Source organism: Gadus morhua, chromosome 10 (assembly GCF_902167405.1).
Source record: "Gadus morhua chromosome 10, gadMor3.0, whole genome shotgun sequence".
NCBI classification, from domain to species: Eukaryota; Metazoa; Chordata; class Actinopteri; order Gadiformes; family Gadidae; genus Gadus; species Gadus morhua.
The window spans coordinates 24,960,571-24,980,570 of NC_044057.1; the positions used below are offsets into that span (position 1 = coordinate 24,960,571).

General features: G+C 44.7%; 1 protein-coding gene across 2 annotated transcripts in view; it reads left to right on the top strand.

Annotated features, from left to right (window-relative positions):
* The first annotated feature begins 6,570 nt into the window (after positions 1-6,570).
* The window catches only part of fgfrl1a (fibroblast growth factor receptor like 1a), a 56,893-nt gene continuing 43,463 nt past the window's right edge, over positions 6,571-20,000 (top strand). The window contains exons 1-3 of one of the 2 annotated variants that reach the window (XM_030367697.1): positions 6,571-7,062; positions 7,223-7,397; positions 8,391-8,494. In XM_030367697.1, coding sequence (XP_030223557.1) covers positions 8,431-8,494 — 64 coding nt within the window. In that variant the 5' untranslated portion in view covers positions 6,571-7,062; positions 7,223-7,397; positions 8,391-8,430. The remainder of the gene's footprint in view (positions 7,063-7,222; positions 7,398-8,390; positions 8,495-20,000) is intronic. The other variant, XM_030367696.1, reaches the window with a different exon arrangement.

Here is a 20,000-nt window from a genome sequence, read left to right on the forward strand (position 1 = left end):
TGTGGTGTGTGGTGTGTCGTGTGTCGGTGTGTGTGTCCGTCACGCACACCCAAACGTATTTGTGCCCACTCAGTTTTTTTTATGCATAAAGAAAGACAAAGAAGTGAGATTTAGAGACATAGATAGCGCTCTGCTTTTGACGTTTGGCTAGAAAAAGGAGATGGATGATTCAGAGAGGGCCAGGATTACTGTACAGAGGAACCTGCTCTACAAGGAACTGTGGAACTGGAACAGTAATGCATGTATATGTAATTAACCCTTACTATTTGATTGCAAATTGCAGGTCTATATTATCAGTGAGATTCATCATTGGTGTTTAAACTAAACAAAAGGTGGAGTTATGAGAATGATTGATATAAATACATTTATAAAATTTAACTATTCAAAAAAAACTAAAATCACATAATTTGAGGTCATATTATGTAACAATGGAAATCCTTCTCATCATCAATGACAAGAGTGCACATTGTTCGTAAATATCATAGTCATGTTATCTTACCAACGTGATTGGTTTGTTATTCTGAAAGGGTTAAGGGAAACCGTTAAGAGGTGGATGAACTACGATCGGCCTTTATGTTAACACAGCAGATCCCGGTGAGTCCAAATTTCCCTCCTGCCGAAATGTGATCCATTTTGTTGCAATTCTGTGACCTTCACGTAGCCCGTGTTTAAATCCTCATAATCCTGTATGGGGCGTTAGCATAGCAACACATGCTAAGAAACACATGCTAGCGTCACCGGTGCTTAGCAACACATGCTAAGCGCCGGTCAACAGGTTCAAACATATGTCGTTTGACTCGGACCCAGGGTTACGTGATCATAGAGGCGGTAGCTTGGTCTATTCATCATGGTCAAGCACTTCATTTATTCATCTGCGATGGGGTCAGAGTTCGAGTGTCGAGAGGGGAAGGGGGGGCTGCTATTCTCAGTAACTGAGTTTTCACAGTGAAGTCGGGCTGTTGGGCTAGTGAGAAGAGAAGTGAATTTATCTAATCAAGTCTTTAACACTGGTTTTTGGAGACAGAATGAACAACGACCAAGTGGTGTTAAGTTGACGCAGAGTAATTGTTGTGGGAAAGGTCAGAAACACACAAGAGTTGTGTGCCTTTCTTAGTATGCAAAACGCACACGCACGCACATGCTCACGCACATCCGCACGCACGCACACACACACAGGACTTTGAGTTCCCTCAAACGCATCGACTGGCGGCATTCTCACTATTGTGCATTTCAGAAAAAGCTCACACGTAAATTAATTCATCATCTCATCCATTCTCTCATTAACTTAAATGTAAAGCATATATAATATGTTTAGGTTTCATGAAAAAAGTGGGACAATTAGAAACAACCATTATTCTAAAAAAATCTCAAAGCACAAAGCTTGGCTATAAAACCAAATTATGTAAGAAAAAAAAAAAACATTCAATAAAACTTTTTTGGGGGGCCTTGCATTTTGTATGAACAATTGAAATCCTTGTTATGGCTTTGAGTTGAATGTTTTATTTTCACTGTCTTATAATTTATTACTTAAGACAACTAATTGTATTAATTTTCATTGGCAATGGACCGGTCGGTTTTGATTGCATAAAACGGGGATTATCTAATGATTATTTGATGTGTTATGTGGTACTTGTGGAGTATGTGTGGATGTCTGGGGGTGGCTACCCACCTGTTGCACATTGATCAATGTGCAACAGGTTAAACCAGCAAACATCACACACGCTCTCTCTCTCCTGCACTGCAACATGGAGCACCAGTTCATGAAGCATTGTCTGCAAACGTTTGCAATAAACCATTTTTCCGACACCACCATCCAGTGTCCTTTCTGTCAGACGTGATGTGTGTGTTTGATGTGACAGTCTCAGTCATTGTTGCTGCCGCTCCATCTCTGCTACCTGCCTGCATGTTCTGCCCTATGTGCCTTCAACGTGATCTTTGTGGCCTATTTTCCCTTGTCTCCTGTGTGTTTGTGTTGTTGTTGCATGAACTGCCTTGATATCTTTGCCATCATCTGTGCTTGCCTATTTGTTCTTGCTCCAACTGTGTGCAATATGTTTGTTTGTCTTCTTCCCCTTTTTGCTCAGGCCTGCTGTAATTATAAATGTAATGTCTTTTTTTTTTATTTGTTTTACCGTTATGTATTGTAGGTGGCCTACTGACAACTGGCTGGGGACTCCAGCTGGAAATTAGCCAAATAGGCTAAAGCTGCTCCTTCTCAAAGGTGACTGTCCACCAAAACTATAAACTATAAACAAAACTTTTCTGGAGGAGCCAAGTGAAAGTTAGCAAGGTGGAGTGGGAGCCACCTAGATGGCGTGAAGCATTGGCATTTACCCTGGCACCCAATAGGGGCCTCTCAAGGGCAAGAAAGGACACAGGATGGGGTCCTTTCTCAATGGTCAACAGGTGTGCAGCCCCGGCCAGCACAACAGTCCAATCAGTCTGATTCGGTCCAGGTGAGGCTGCTTAAACCTGTTGTGTTTTTATTGCATGGAATCGGGATGATTCACTTGTTAGTTTGTGTTTGGGAATCTTCTGTTTTTATTGCATAGATCAGTTTTAAGTAAGTTATAATAATAATAATAATAATAATAATAATACATTTAATTTAGATACATTTTAATTATCTATACATTTTAATTTTTATCCAATCTTTATTTTGGCAGGGTGCTAGGAAATAATGCTTGAAAATCCAAACACTTTGGAATGAAAAGTGTGCTTAGAGAGTGTATGAAGTGTGTGTAGGTCAGTCTCTTAAAACTGACTCCTTGCTTCCTCTCTCTCTCCCTCTCTTACACTTGTTCTCTCTCTCCATCCACCCGTTATCTTCTGCTCTTTCTCATTTCCTTCTCCAATACACTGCTCCTACCCCACGCTTTATTAGTTTACCCCTCTCTACTCCTATACCAAGTCTTTCTCTTCCACAATCTCCCGTCTTACTCTCTGATCATGATCTCTCTCTCACTCTCTCTATCCCTCCCTCTCATCTCTTCTTCTCTCTCTCCATATTCCATAATCAGTGCCCAGCTTGTAAAAACAGAATATAGAATCAAACTCAAACCACAGCTTTGAAAATTACCATATTCCTCCATAAACAACACACACATACACACACTCAAACTCACATACACAATATTGTAAATGAACACTTTAATATATTGTACAGAACATAATCCAGGCATACCCTTTTTCATAAACAGTAGACAAGCACACACACACATTGCACTTCTACACACGCAAACAGGTACCAGACATAAACTATAGGAAATGAGAAAACGAAACAGAACATGAGAACATACATTGATCCCAGCCAGAACATACTTGAACATTCACATGAATATCTCAAAAGAACACACACTCAGTGTGAAGTGTGAAGGAAAGAGACTCACTGTACATGTACAGCAGTAATAGTCTCTCGCCCTGTTTCCCTCCTTCCTTCCTGCCTCAGAAACCTAAACAAGGCCGCTTCTTAGCCCTATACCACCAACCTGGCCATGCCACCCTAACAACCGACCACACCACCCTAGCAACCAGGCCATACCATCCTAGCAACCAACATTGTCTCCCTAGCAACAAGCAATGTCACATAACGACCGTTTACATCACCTTATCAAACGGCACTGCCACCCGAGCGAATGTGTGTGTGTTCTTGGTCTGCGTGGAAACATCAGAGCTGTATTGAGGCATTGAGAGCTAAACTCAGTGACTCTGTTTTGCCACGTGTATCTGATGATGGAGGCGATTCACTTGATACAGGATTAAGAAATAAGGATGGAATTGAACCAAACCAAAACCACATCCAACCCTAACCGCGTCAGGCATGCAGTGCAGTCTCACACCCCTTGCACAACTTCATCCATTACAAGAGAGCGTGGAAAAACAGGCCAGAAATGTAGAAGAATAACCAGCTAATCGCGATCGGTCATAAGAAAACCCAAAACAAAAAGCTTTTGATATTATGCCCGTAGAATACGTGATATTCCTCTGGGGTAGAGAACTGATACCCAACTAATCATAAATACTCCAATGATATCAAACATAATCAAATGAACTTGTGTGTGTGTCTGTTTGTGTGCATTTGTGTGCGCGTGGCTGTGTGTGTCAGCTACCAGGCTGCCAGATATAGCTTTAGCTTCAGATGAGTTTGCCTTTATACAGTGTTCTGGCCGCCACCACATGAGCTACTACTCAAGGTCAAGATTATCTCAGCTCTGCCTGGGTTTTTCTCTCTCTGTCGACGTCCAGCTACGAGTGTTACGGTTGGACAACGGGGCGGTGGTAGAAAACAAATGGACCTTGGAAACTGCGTGTTGGGACTCGTAGAGAACCAATGGACCGGTCCTGAGGAGACGGTGGGTTTCCCAGTGGTCATGCTGGGAGAGACTTGGGCTATTTTTCTCTCTGGGTCGCTGTGTTCACTTTTTGTATAGATTCTCTTTTAAATTCTATACATCTATGTGCGTACATACCCACCAACATAATGTTTAGCATGAGGCATGTGTAGCAGGCATCTTGGATATAAATCAAAAATGTACACCACAGGAGACCATGCAGTGCTCTGAACTCTGGGAAGCAGGGATGCTCATGCTGGATGTGTGTGTGTGTGTGTGTGTGTGTGTGTGTGGTGTGTGTGTGTGTGTGTGGTGTGTGTGTGTGTGTGTGTGTGTGTGTGTGTTGTGTGTGTGTGTGTGTGTGCGTGTGTGTGTGTTTACATTTTTCAGCCTTTACTGGTTTCAATACAACTTCAAACATTACCCCCCCCCCCCCCCCACACACACACACACACACACACACACACACACACATACACACACACACACACAGAAAATCAAACCAATAAGGTACACACTTGCATTTATGTGGAACATATGTATCTTTATATACTGTGCCACACAGTCAAAAGCACACACACACACACACACACACACACACACACACACACACACACACACACACACACACCACATCAAATCAGTTCCTGACTATACTTTCCACAGAACATGAATTTCAGTGAGCCGTCGTCAGCTATTTTCCTGCTACCCTCCACAGCATATAACTGCTACTAGACTACACATAAAACAATGACCAATCGGTGTGCCAGGTGTGTGTGTGTGTGTGTGTGTGTGGTGTGTGTGTGTGTGTGTGTGTGTGTGTGTGTGTGTGTGTGTGTGTGTGGTGTGTGTGTGTGTGTGTGTGCGTGTGCGTGTGCAAGTGTGTGTTAAAGACCTCTGCTGAAGTCCTGCTGCTGATGTTCTTCAGTACTAGATGTAGAGTAAAGATATTTGTGGATCTTGACAACAATCTGGCCTTCTATGTTAATATTGAACACTGGTATGCTCAACCTATTTGTCGAATAAACAAAAGGTAATAATCCAGACAAGGCTAACTTCAAGTTAAAACATATTTTCGACACGATACCGAAAGAGGTCGCTAGAGTTGCTTTGATTCACAACATCTGAGTAGCTCACTTGTTTCAACCGCATCGGTCCAGTACAGCCGTACTATTCACCGTCACATCGTCAGACTCACATAACTTCGGTAACTTATATCGTCACTTCGGTAACCTATGGTGCAATGGTATACAATGGTGTAACCAAAATGTTGTTTTAATTACCAGGATATTAACTTTGCTATATGATTGGTGCTGTTTGCGATGGGCCTACATCTACGGACACACCTGACCAGCTTCGCCCGCCCCTTATGCAATAGTGTGCTTTTCCCCAAATCACCAACAGAGAGCGCTGTTGCCCTACAGTCAAAATAGAACGATACCTGTATGTAACGCGGATCTATGAAGAGAAGTTAAGAGGAACTTTCGGAATGACAACCGATTAATGCTTTTGTCAAAGAATGGACTGATGTTGCATCGTGGATGTAGCAGGGACTTACCTCAAGGTGGCAGTGTTGATCTAAATCAATGCAAGTTGCGGACTTCAAGGATGGAATAGAAGTAAAAAACAAATAGGCCTACTATTTTTGCATCGTTAGATATTTTAATAGACATAAAAGACGTGCATTGTTAGAAGAATAATATTGCATACTGTTTTAAGGCCTGTAATAAGCTATTGAAATGTTTTTTAGTTAGATTTAACTTGATAAAATTAGCAAGTCGAAGGAATATTAACATCCTAACAAGTAACATCTGTGCTTCTTCCTCTGTATCGTGCTTGTTCATGAATATGCGGCTACATAGGCAAAGCTTTTTTAGATTCCTTTGGCATGTTTTTATTTAAAATTCAACAGGCCTTTAATTGATTCGGGCTCTTTACAACCTGCCTCGTTTACCCAGATTTATTAAATCAGCCAATATGCTTAGACACATTGTATTTTGAAACATCTTATTTATTTATTTTACACAGGTTTCCAGTCGAAACCGCAGAAGGCGATCACTTAAAGCTAAACCTAATAAATAAAGCTGATCAAAGCTAACGTAATAGTTCGAAACGAATAGATTTAGAAAAAAATTAACCATGCGTCTGCTGCGTTTTTCCACCAAATTTCAACAGCAGCTATCCTCTGCTCTGATTGGTTGAAAGTTCCGCGCTGGGAAGGACTGGTAGCGTGACCACTCCGCTGCTTGTTTTCCGCTCGCGGCGGCAGAAACCCGGAGGCGATACAGAAACACTGTGCGCTTAATGAACACAGGAAACACTTATCTTTTCTCCATTCAGAACATAATTATTTCATCTTTTTGGTCAACAGGCGGAAATACGAGCAGATTTTTTTCTTTCCGATTGCTGCTATTCTTTCTCTGTCTCTCTTTCGCTGTCATTCAGAAATCGTACCACTGAAGCCACATTTTAAGCGCTCATGTGTGTGCGCTTGTTCTTTTTATAACTCTAAACTTTTTCTACAGTGGCTTCACTGGGTCATTCCGCCTTTTAATTAATTCATCAAAACTATCGAGACGCGGTTGTCCTGGCTAAATCGACAGACGAGTTTCTGAATGTGTTGATCTGTTGCTGATGAGATCGATTGGACCAATTGGGACCAGCACAGTATGTTGAAATAAAAAGTGGATAACAAACTGAGGAATATCTTTCATCCCTGCTGAATATCAAAGTAAGTTGGATTTTCATTTTAGATGCACACACTCAAATATGTCTGTTCTGTATACACTATATCATCTCATCGTTGTGGCCTATGTTAAGGTGACTGTTTTGAGATCGTATTTATTTATATTCGCATTCATACACACATCGTTTTGTGTTTGTTCGTTCAGGGGAATTTTTTTATGTACCTGAAGAGATGTTCGGAGGAGATGATTGGAAACTGACAGATGTGGCAGATGTGGTCATGATGTCGCATCTCCAGCGTTGAAACGGGATCCTGTACCGTGAGGGTCACACAGGAATCTGTGGAAGGAATTGCTAGAGTAAAGAGAGACTGCTTGACAGGTGGCCCAAGTAATTCGATAATACAAATACTAAAGCATTTTTTTTGGAACCTTACAGGAAAGGTGTCTGCGTCGCGCGTATCTATTCATGTTGGAGCAGACTCGATTCCCTACAAAATAGAATTTGCAATTCCAATTTTTTTGCATCATCATTTTTTATTAAATGTTCAGACAGGGACATTTGAAACTGGGTAGCATACACCGTATTGGGACTATATTGAACGAGAATATGTTGGAGGAAATTCAAGATAATGCTCGGGAAACATGGATGATATAGTTTATAAGACATGGAATGCAGTTAATATTTGTATGAAACTGCCCTTTATGTCAAAGTAACTACAAGTATTGGAATAAATCGTTATTTAGAGGGATTGAGCCATGAAGTATCACACAATTTAGGCTGTATTGAAGATTGAGTACAAAACAAAAATTAATACAGGGATAGATAAAATTATCAAAAGTGTTCACGTGACTGATACATTTGCAGTCCGACTGTTTGATTCTTGTTAGTATCCAAGTGTTGCATGTTACATATTAATCAAAATATGGCCTCTGAAACCTGATTAGAAAGGACATATATCATATTATGTTGAGCTTCCTGGAAATGTGTGTATTCGAGCCTGTGTGTGTGTGTGAATGTGAGTGTGCGTGTTAATGAGTGAATCTATGTAATCAATACTATAGGGAGTTATTTTAATTTGTACCAACTGCAGAAAAGTCTGAAACTCACCAGCTAAATTACTTTCGCTGTGACTATGCCCTTCTTATCAAATCAACAAAATGTTTCTTAAATAATGTTGTTGTTAGTACACTGGGCTTGGGACGTTCGTTGTGAGGATAGACCATGAAAAAAATCTGTGATCCAGAATCTGTGATACACCAGAACCTATTCGAATGATTTATCTCCAACAACATAACACCTTTATCCTTTCACCATTAATGTCTATGTTTATCTTTGTGTGTTTCATTTGTCTAAACTTTCTTCGTGTTTCAGGTTGAAGAGTGAGGACATCCATCGTGGTCTGTCAGCCATAATGAATCTTCTATGGACCTGTCTGTTTCTTCTGGAGTCTGTCTGGACAGCCACTGCTGTGCGAGGTAAACGCCTTCACACCCTTCAGACCCTATGAACATATTGTTTATGATGTCAAGAGCCGAACAACACAAATACTAATCAAATCAACTACAATACCACCCACAGCAAGTTGTTAAGTTGTTTAACGTTGAAAGCCGAAACATCTTCATTTGTACCATGGAGAGAAATACGTGCGTTTTGAGAAGGAGTCTGATTCGGCTCATTGTATAGTTCTACACACACACATACACACCCTATTGTTTCTTCGGTTGAACATCGTGGGCGGCATATGGCTCCGGAGGTAGAGGAGGTTGGCTGGTAACTGTAAGGTTGCTAGTTCTATCACAGGCTCCCCATAGCTAAGTGTCCCTGAGCAACACACCTCACCTCAACTGCTCCTGACGAGCTGGCTATCGCCTTGCATGGTTGTGTGAATGTTTGTATGAATGGGTGAATGTTAGGCAATATTGTAAGGAGCTTTGAGTGGCCACTGGTTTGAAAAGCCCTACGTAAATGCAGTCCATTTAGCATTTGACATCCTCATAATGACTTCTCCTTTATTGCGTTCTAAACTAATCAAAATACCAACAACAAGAGCCAGGGGGAAAGCTGAAATAAACAACAGCGAATCCTGCATGCAGTCTGCAGCGTGGAGGTCATACCCCCTGACCCTCACGGAGCTAACCGGGCCCCCAGCAGAGCAGGGCCTGGTCGGGGTCGAAGCAGGCCCCCGGCCAGGCCGAGGGGTGAGGACCATGGCCGGGGTGGGTGGGGTGGGTGGGTGGAGGGATGATTGGTGAAGAGTGACTGGTGACCATGCTGCGTTCAGCGAGCTCTGCTGCCAGACACGGGGAAGGAAAGTAAACACAGGGCCGCGGCCTGCCCAGAGATCAGATTAGATTAGCCAATTAGAGATGTTTGCTGTGCAATGCCACAGTGCTTCCCCACTTCCTTCCTCCCCTCTCCATCTCTCACCGCCAGTGAATGGAGCCTTGGGCAGCTGGAGGAGGGAGGGGGAGAGGGGGAGGAGGGGAGGAGGAGGAGGAGGAGGAGGAGGAGGAGGACGGGGCGGGGCAGGAGGAGGAGGAGGGGGAGGAGGAGGAGGAGGAGGAGAGGAGGAGGGGAGGGGGGAGGAGGTGCTTCTGGTAAAGTTCAGCAGAGCGACGAGGAGACAACAAAGACAAGAGAGGAGAACGACTTTGAATTAAAAAGTGTAATCAAGAAAACAAGTGTGGGGAGAGAGAAGAGAGAGAGAGAGAGAGAGAGAGAGAGAGAGAGAGAGAGAGAGGGGAGAGAGAGAGAGAGAGAGAGAGAGGAGAGAGAGAGAGAGAGAGAGAGAGAAGAGAGTGAGGGAGAGAGAGAGAGAGAGGGAGAGGAGAGGGAGAGGGAGGGAGAGGGAGAGGAGGGAGAGAGAGGGAGAGAGAGAGAGAGGGAGAGAGAGAGAGAGAGAGGGAGAGGGAGGGAGAGGGAGGGAGAGGAGAGAGAGAGAGAAAGAGAGCCCATTGTAAATAAATGAGGAGGGGGAGAGGGTTGCAAAGAGGGGGAGGCTAAGGAAGAGGAGAGAGCAAGTGGTGTGACGGAGTGGGGGGCAGGGGGGGGGGGGGGGGGGGGGGGGTTCAGGAGGAAAGGAAGAAAAGCGAGGAGGACAACAGAAGGAGGCAGAGGAGAAACCCGGCTCTTCCTCAGATCTCGGAGGGGAGACGATCGCAACGGCTCAGTGAGCGCTGCTATGTGCTGCCTTGTGACCAAACCTGAGCGAGGACTCTGCCTCTCCTCCATTCTTCTGCGTCCTCCACCTTCTCGACCCCCTTACCAGGAACAACCCATAGAGAGAGCCAGTCATGCTGGTTAATGATTGGAGTAGTTGGTTGACGGTTAGGGATTGCCAAATGTAATCGATTGGTCTAAAAGCAACAACCGCTTTCAACAGCTAGGAACACGACCAGAATCTAATTTCTCATGTAGCGATGTTGACCGGGCCAGGGGAGAAATAGACTGTTTGTGAGGCCAACGAGGTTGCGAGTAGTGACTGGTAATGATGTACTTGAGCTTTCTTATGCTTTAATTACGCCTAACTGAACTGAAAACCGACTTTCTTTTCATTGTTATTATCTTCAAATATAAAAATGTTTTAAAAAAAATTGAGATTTTGATGCCGATTTCTTAGCGCAAAAGTATTATCTGTGTGTACCAGACTGCCCATCAAGTATTTCAGAAGATGCTCAGATGCTCTTTGACCACATGATATGGTCATTGCCTCTGTCGTAGTATAAATGCACAGAGCTCCCCCTTTTAATGTATTTAAAACTGCAGTTCACTGATTCGAATGATCGAGGAGAGAAAAAGCACAACAGTGTTCTCCTTAATTCGATCAAGACTTATTTCCATGAAACGTGAAAAGGCCCTCCATTTTGGAGAATTAGATAACGGCCTGCAGGTTGCCGTGACCCTTGGGATAATCAGTGTTAATGCCCTAATGGGGGCTGGGAGATTGGAGGTTGTGTAAATGTACTCGCTGTTTCCTCCCAGTGACCCCAGCAGCCTCCAGCCGGCCAGCGGCAGCAGGCAGGGGAAATAATAGCTAACCTGGCCCTCGTGTGAGCGAGGAACCGCAGCCAAAACGTCTGCCAGGAAACTACACTATACACTCGTACCTGGTTATGAACAGCAGTTTCCACTGGGAGGGGGTTCTTCAACAGCCACCTTGGTAGAGGGACAACTGGGTAAGGCGCATAGGGTAAGATATAGATAGAAAGAATGTTTGGACAGAGAGAGAGATAAGGAAGGAGGAAGGATTGCAGGTTGTCCAATAAGGGCAGAAGACAGAATAAAAAAAATGGTTGAAGGACAGAAAGGAAGAAAGAAAGAAAGAAAGAACGAAAGAACGAAAGAAAGAAAGAAAGACAGTAACAGGTCCTTATTAAAGCAGCAGCTGAAGCACATGAACAGCCCACCACACAATCACAGTGTGTGTGTGTGTGTGTGGGTGTGTGTGTGTGTGTGTGGTGTGTGTGTGTGTGTGTGTGTGTGAGAGTGTGTGTGGTGTGTGTGTGTGTGTGTGTGTGTGTGTGTGTGGTGTGTGTGTGTGTGTGTGTGTGTGTGTGTGTGTGTGTGTGTGTGTGTGTGTGTGTGTGTGTGTGTGGGTGTTTAGCCAGGCATGAGACACAGCAGCTGAGAGATTATCATTCTTTCCTGTTAGCTAGCTAGCAGTAGTGTTCGGGTCACTGCATTGTATGGGGCCAACATGCTTTACATTAACTTTTGCAGTACAAACTGTTCTCATAATGTGTTCAATTTAATTATGTTTAATGTTTAATGCCTCATCCACTTTTGTGTGTGTGTATGATACCTCAAAGCTCTACTTAAGTTAAAATCTCATAATATAAAGAATGAATGCTCCTGTGATTATTTCTACTCAAAGGTATATCATTGTTATAATGATATTGACATACTATTATATATTAAGAAAGCCATTCTCAGTTTTTAGGTTGACTTTTTGTCACACGCTGCAATTTCCTCGCATAGGAGAGCACTTCTCCATGTGCGTGTTGTGAAAAAAAATGCAGTCTGCAACATTTACTCTCAACACTAACGATTAAACAGTGCAGGTCACCGGTCTGGGTTTTGCGTTCTTGGTCCAAAGATAAGAAGATAAATCGCAAAATGTATTATTAGGGCTGGTTTTACTTTCTCTGGCTCTCTGGATACAGAAGAGAAGGAAGAAATGGGGGGTTTAGGTGAAAAGACAGGGACAGAGAGAAAAACAGAGAAAGGTACTTTAGACAAACCACTCCTTGAAGGGTAAACGAGCACATACCACAGACAGATGCTAAAACCAACAGCCCACGAACAAACACCCACAAACATATACACACACACACACACAAACATACACACACACACACACACACAAACAAACCCTCGCACACACACATTGTTATATGAGTGTGAAAGCCTTTAGAGACGCAGCTAGGGGACGTAAATACCGGGAGATAACGGTTTTATGATCTCCCGGTGAACCTCCTCTCTCTACAATAGCCCTCCATACTGGTATAGCCATCTACAATAGCCCTCCATACTGGTATAGCCCTCTACAACAGCCCTCCATACTGGTATAGCCCTCTACAATAGCCCTCCATACTGGTATAGCCCTCTACAATAGCCCTCCATACTGGTATAGCCCTCTACAATAGCCCTCCATATTGGTATAGCCCTCTACAATAGCCCTCCATACTGGTATAGCCCTCTACAGTAGCCCTCTATACTGGTCTGGTATAGCCCTCTACAATAGCCCTCCATACTGGTATAGCCCTCTACAATAGCCCTCCATACTGGTATAGCCCTCTACAATAGCCCTCCATACTGGTATAGCCCTCTACAATAGCCCTCCATACTGGTATAGCCCTCTACAATAGCCCTCCATACTGGTATAGCCCTCTACAATAGCCCTCCATACTGGTATAGCCCACTACAATAGCCCTCCATACTGGTATAGCCCTCTACAACAGCCCTCCATACTGGTATAGCCCTCTACAACAGCCCTCCATACTGGTATAGCCCTCTACAATAGCCCTCCATACTGGTATAGCCCTCTACAATAGCCCTCCATACTGGTATAGCCCTCTACAATAGCCCTCTATACTGGTATATTGACTGCTGCTCTTCACTGGCCTTCTCTGCTGCTCCTCTTGGGACCTTCTACCCTATTTTATTGTCTACAAGTCCCCAATGAACAGGTAGTGGGCCAGGGTCTCTGGCTCAAGGAAGACTGGAGGTTAGGCTACGGGCATTTAGCATCGAAACCGTTATCATTTGAGTTGAACACCTAAAGCCATCACACTCTCCTGCGGCCCTTCTTGCTGTTCCACAGGAACGAGGACTTTCTGCATCAATTATGTATCTGGAATCCGGTCAAAATAGATGTTTATTTAGCTGTTGAAAGACAGTGAGTTATAGCCCCTTTGCGTTTGTTTGTAAAGGAATCCTAAATGCTCCTCTTAAGAAGCAAATATTTTACCTCATGGTTATTGTATTTAAATGTGTCTGTGTGACGGGGGGGTAGCTAGGAGAGGGGTTACAGTGTGTGTGTGTGTGTGTGTGTGTGTGTGTGTGTGTGTGTGTGTGTGTGTGTGTGTGTGTGTGTGTGTGTGTGTGTGTGTGTGTGTGTGTGTGTGTTGTTTACATAGTGATTATGCGATAGGAGACATCTTCAAAGTGCTTTAATGGCTCTCTTAGCTCCTCGTGTTAAGTCATAATGGCCGGACCAAATGTGGTGGTTGTAATGAGTCCCAGACCCCAGACCAGGTCTGCTCCCCGCTTCATCTGGTGGCCCTGCAGTAGACCACACTGGTGGGCTCCCCACCTCACCTCCCACCACAATACTGGTTACTATCCCCGCTCTTCTGTTGCTTATGCAGAGAGTCATGAAAGTATTGTCCCTGCTGATAAATATTTGAATAATTTGTACAACTGGGAGTTCATAACAAAGCATGAACAAAACATTCATGATATACATCATATATATGCACGAAAAATGAGCTTAAACATGATTGTTTTAAAACATTGTGCTTTTTGACTTTTGGTTGGAGATTTGAGATTCTTAATATCTGGAGAATAAACCTCTCTCTCACTGACTCTCTTGCTTTCGCGCTTGAGAAATGTGTAATCTAGATTAGTAACCACAGAACAGCATGGAGACATAGTGACCCAAATTTAAATGACCACCAGTAATATAAAAACATAACAAAACCAAAATCCCTTAACGATAAAGCTTCCCTCATCCCAACATTTAATGATGTTGATCTATGTCCCAGAAGTATGAAGTCACTGTCACAATAGATGTCGCTCCACAGGGGCCTCAATGGCCTGGTAGAGGGGCCCTCATCCATCTGCTTTATGGGGCCCATTAATGATAGACGCTATTAGTCAGAGCTAAGATAACGTCCACGTTAGCTTTAACCTGTGCTTGGGAAGTCTGCTTAGCAATTAAAGGGGTGTAACGGGGTGTGTGTGGGGGGAGGAAGGAAGGAAGGACTGAGGAATAGGGGTATAAAACTAGTGTACTAGCCTCAGAGATGGAGGGGGTGAAAGAAAAACATCACAAATAGAGGTAGAGTGAGAAAGACCTAGTGCTGGTTATCTCTCTCTCTCTCTCTCTCTCTCTCTCTCTCTCTCTCTCTCTCTCTCTCTCTCTCTCTCTCTCTCCCTCTCTCTCTCTCTCCCTCTCCCTCTCCCTCTCCCTCTCTCTCTCTCTCTCTCTCTCTCCCTCTCCCTCTCCCTCTCTCTCTCTCTCTCTCTCTCTCTCCCTCTCCCTCTCTCTCTCTCTCTCTCTCTCTGTATTGTTGTGCATAGGGAGATCTGTGGCGCCACAGGGCTGTACGGGGGTCTCGGTGGGTTTGGGGTATGTTTGGTCAAGCTACAGCATTCAGGGTCAGAGGTCAGAAAGTGGAGAGGGGAGGGGTCAGCACATGTATTTTTCTTTATGTGCGTGTGTATCTGTGTGTGTGTGTGTGTGTGTGTGTAGAACGAGGTCGCCGAGACCAAATGCCTGCACCAAAGGGAGTCTGCAATAACACACAGAGACACACACACACACGGGACGGGTTTCTCCTGTGGTCTGTGTCACGCAGTGTGTTTCTCTTTGTCCTTCAGTGACTCCTGGGTTCACTCTGTCTCTCTCAGACGTTCCCCCTGTTTGTCTTTCAATCCCGCTCTCTCTCGCTCTCTCTCTCTGTCCCCTCCACACACACACACACACACACACACACACACACACACACACACACACACACACACACACACACACACACACACACACACACACACACACACACACACAAACTGAGTGTCCAGCTGTTATTCCTGATGGTGTTACAAATGAGACGTTGAAAGGTGATCGTGGGGACTGGAGACACAGAGCTTTGTTTTCTTTAGGCTCCGCTCTGGCAGCCAGCATGGAGGAGGGGAGAGCAGCTGTGTGCACATGGTTCTGTTCATGTGTGTGCGTGTGTGTGTGTAAGTGTATGTGGGCAGAATAGATGAGAGAGAGAGAAACATAAGCGAGAGGGAGAGAGAATGATGCGCGCCGATAGGGGAAACAGAGATGGAGCGACGCACGGGTATCTTCTCACCAGCGTCCCTAGCCTGGTCCCTGATTGACGGGTCACCCAAAGCTACCAATCACTCTCTCTGCTCTGTGTGGCTTCCCCGCCCCCTGCTGTTGTGTATTGGACACACAGGCGACCTTTGACCACAGGATGTGGACGCTGATTAGTGGCAGGATGCCAGAGCCAGACAGGGTAGCAAACGGTGACGTCGCTGAAGGAGTGTGTGTCGCGCTTCGGCTGGCTCACTCCAAACACCACATTTGGCCCCGAATGTATCAGACAAGGTCAATTTACTCCAGCACCAACGACTTCCCTCAGCTCGCGCTCAATAGTTTGAGCGATATCAGTGACTTGGTTTGAGTGCTGCAACGCCACCGCAAGCGGGTATGCAAAAGCAACCTTGGTTCTTACTTTAGCAGCAAGAAGTTAACAGTAGCCCGGGTCACATGACCACCTGACCGATGCAAAGCGGCTGAGCCTGTAGGAGGGGCTGCACGCATGCAAGTCACACACATACATCTTTTCCCCGACACATACACTCTCACACACACACACACACACACACACACACACACACACACACACACACACACACACACACACACACACACACAGGGTGCCAGCTGTCGAAGTGGAATTCATACTGAAGTGGGAATGTAAGAACACTCTGAGAGAAGAGGGGGGGGGGGCTCAGGAACACTAGCATTTGAGGGTGTGTCTGTGTTTCTGTCTGTCTGTGTGTGTGTGTGTGTGTGTGTGTGTGTGTGTGTGTGTGTGTGTGTGTGTGTGTGTGTGTGTGTGTGTGTGTGTGTGTGTGTGTGTGTGTGTGTGTGTGCTCTTGCCGTTTGGTATCATGAGAAAAGGCCCTTTGCACAATGGTGCTACTTGTGGGTCACATCATCAACTTTTCCAGTAGTTTACAGCACCTTTCTGTAGTTTAAAAACAGTCTTGAGCATTTTAATGATATTTCATCCTATTTCTTTTCAGGCTGTTTTGGAAAGGGTCACATCAAGGCACAGAATCAGAATTATTTAGTGGAACCATAAACATCCATCACATTATGTACACAGGAGCTGGGGTTCATACTGTCTATGAACCCCATTATACACACAGTTCTGTATGATGAATACTCCAATGTCCTGTATGTATTTTCTTCTGAAGAAAAAACTAACAATAGAAAGAAAACAGCAGGATAAAGGATAATCTTGCTCTCAATACTTTGAGCCAGATTGTTGTGAGAATGATAAAATCATTCTCAACGAACACTAAAAACAAGATTGAGTTACAAGTTACATAGATAATTTCATACCCCAAACCGAGAAAACGCGAGCCAGATCTCTGGCCCAATAAACGTCTTTTTGTACTGGGGACATTAATCCCTCCAGCCGGGGCTGGCGCAAAGGCCTGCTAGGCTAATTAGCGGTGTTAATGATTTTCTCCTATCGGGGGCATTCTGTCACGCCAGTCAGCTCAGCGTATTAGCCGACACTAAACCCTCTGTTGTGTTGAGCCCACGTTATCACAGGACAGCGGACAAAACACAACGCAGCCATTCTTCTGGTGTACCTCCACGCGTAGCTACGGCTGCTTAGAGTCTGCTCCAGGGGGGATTAAACTGTAGAGAGGGGGGGGGGGGGGCACAGGGGAAGCAGGGGAGCACATCAGCTGGTAGTAGGAGTGGTGTAGTCGTACTAAAGGGCTAATAGGATGGGGGTAATAGTCTATGCTATGAACAGGCTTGCAAGGTCCTGATTCAGAATAAATGTATTTTGTTGAAACAAATACATCTAGAAGTGTGTAGGCTTTGTGTGAGCTGGAGAGCGAAAGACAGAGACAGAGAATAGCCCAAGCTGACGTACGCGAGTGACACAGTGACTGATTACATTCGTAAAGGCAATGTGGGATGGATGTGTATAGTGTGTTGTACGTGTGCGTGTGTGTTCTTTTTTTGGTAGTGCATACTTTGATTTAGTTCATGTTTTTGCGTGTCATTTTTCTTTTGCAAAGAATTTAGTGAGTAGGTAGTTAAAAAGTGAATATAGTATTTGGACATCCCCAATTAAGATTGAAAAACAGAATAAGGTCAAGACAACTTGACAGACACACACACACACACATGCACGTGCGAGCACTCACACACACACAGAGCAGGGCGGAGACAGAGACATAAGCTGAACAAATGGACTTAGTCACGGTTGAGCTTGGGTGTGGAATGTAGGAGGGTGTGTGTGTGTGTGTGTGTGTGTGTGTGTGTGTGTGTGTGTGTGTGTGTGTGTGTGTGTGTGTGTGTGTGTGTGTGTGTGTGTGTGTGTGTGCGTGCTCCTGTGTGTGTGTGTGTGTGTGTGTGTGTGTGTGTGTGTGTGTGTGTGTGTGTGTGTGTGTGTGTGTGTACGTGTGTGTGTGTGTGTGTGTGTGTGTGTGTGTGTGTGTGTGTGTGTGTGTGTGTGTACGTGTGTGTGTGTGTGTGTGTGTGTGTGTGTGTGTGTGTGTGTGTGTGCGTGTTTGTGTGTGTGTGTGTGTATGTGTGTGTGGGTGTGGAATGTCCGGCTCCCCACCCAGTCAACTAGAAAACTCACAGGTGAACGAGGAGGGGGAATTGGTGAAGAGTTGGCACTCTTTTATCCAGTTTTCTCATTTTGTTTTTCGGAAAGTTACGGCTTTCACTTACGACTTATTTTCATACACATTTTTGCGTATGTGGTTCATTTTCAGGGAATGTAAGGATTGAGCCATGGAGCGGAAGTTGAGCTGTGACAGCTGTGTGTGTGTGTGTGTGTGTGTGTGTGTGTGTGTGTGTGTGTGTGTGTGTGTGTGTGTGTGTGTGTGTGTGTGTGTGTGTGTGTGTGTGCGTGTGTGCAAGTGTATGTGTGTGTGTGTGTGTGTGTTATTTTACATTCATGAATGTGGCAGCCCTCTATCTCTACTTTCCTGAATCGCTGTTCTCCCATCCTCTTTCCATCTCTCTATCTGTCTTTCTCTTCCTCTCCCTCTGTCTAAGGTCACTATAAAACACTTCGTCCTCTGTCGGAATACTCTGCAAGGGGTTGTGTGTGTGTGTATGTGTGTGTGTCTCTCTGTTTGTGTGTGTTATCAGTGTTGTTAATGAGTAACAGTGTCTGCCTAAAGTCTGATAAAGTCATGTCGAGGACACTGGTTTGTGTCACGCCAGGCATGACCCCCACACGCACACACACACACACACACACACACACACACACACACACACACACGCACACACGCAGGCACGCAGGCATGCATTCACACACACTTTGTGCCAACTATGTCTTATCTTATGCTAACTATGTCTTGCCTTATCGGCAAGGCACGGGGCAGCCAGTAATGGAACACCATCACCCACACATACTGACACACACACACACACACACACACACAAACACACACACACACACACACACACACACACACACACACACACACACACACACACACATGCTCTCCCACACACATACATACACTCACATGTACAAACACACACACACACACACACACACACACATACAGACACACATGCAAACACGTACTTCTTTTCTATTTACATTTTGTATCAGTTAGCATTCTTTCGTTTTCGTTCTCCCTTTTTCTCCCTCTCTAACCTTTCGCTCTATTCCTCCCTCTCTTTTCCTCTCACTTTTTCCCATTTCTTTCTCCCCTTCTCACTCTCCTTCCCTGTCAAGCCTCTTTTCCCTGTGGGTAGAGCGGGTTTAAAGCGGCCAGCTACAGACAGGGGCAGTGGGGGTCTCGAGGGTTGATGGCTAACTGACACTGACTGACGATGGACTGACCCCCACCTCACATAACATGTGTGTTTGGCCCCGTGCACCTGCCACGCCAGTAGGTCACACGCAGCCTAACGAGGCCTTGGCAAAGGTCAGAGGTGAAGGTGGATGTGCCCGTCTGCCTGTTTGTCTGCCTGTCTCACCGTCTGTCTGCCTGACTGTCATTCTGTTCTCCTGTGTGTATATCTGTCTGCCATGTTTGCCTGTTTGTGTGTGTTTGTCTGCACAGGGTTTTTAAGCATTTATCTATAAATCATGCTGTATTTATAGTTGGTACGTACAAATACATACAAGCTCTTATGTTCTTTCTCCGGCCCTTTGCTAGCTCATTCATCTGTATTCAATAAACACAAGCAGACCGCTAGAAAAGCAATGTGGTGATCTTTGAGCCGCCTCCTACCCCAGCTGATCATTTAACCATCCTTCCTTCCATTATTCCTTCATTTTTCACCTCTCTCTACTATTCTATGTTTCAGGTTTTTGTTGATGTTCTTCTCTGTTGTAAAATGTGTGCGTGTGCGTTATGGTTTTACTGAGGTTGCACAGTACAGTTTACTATAATATATATGATATATTTTAGAGGAAGAGTTGTCCTCCCTGCATTCTATTGTTGACCTCCATCCAT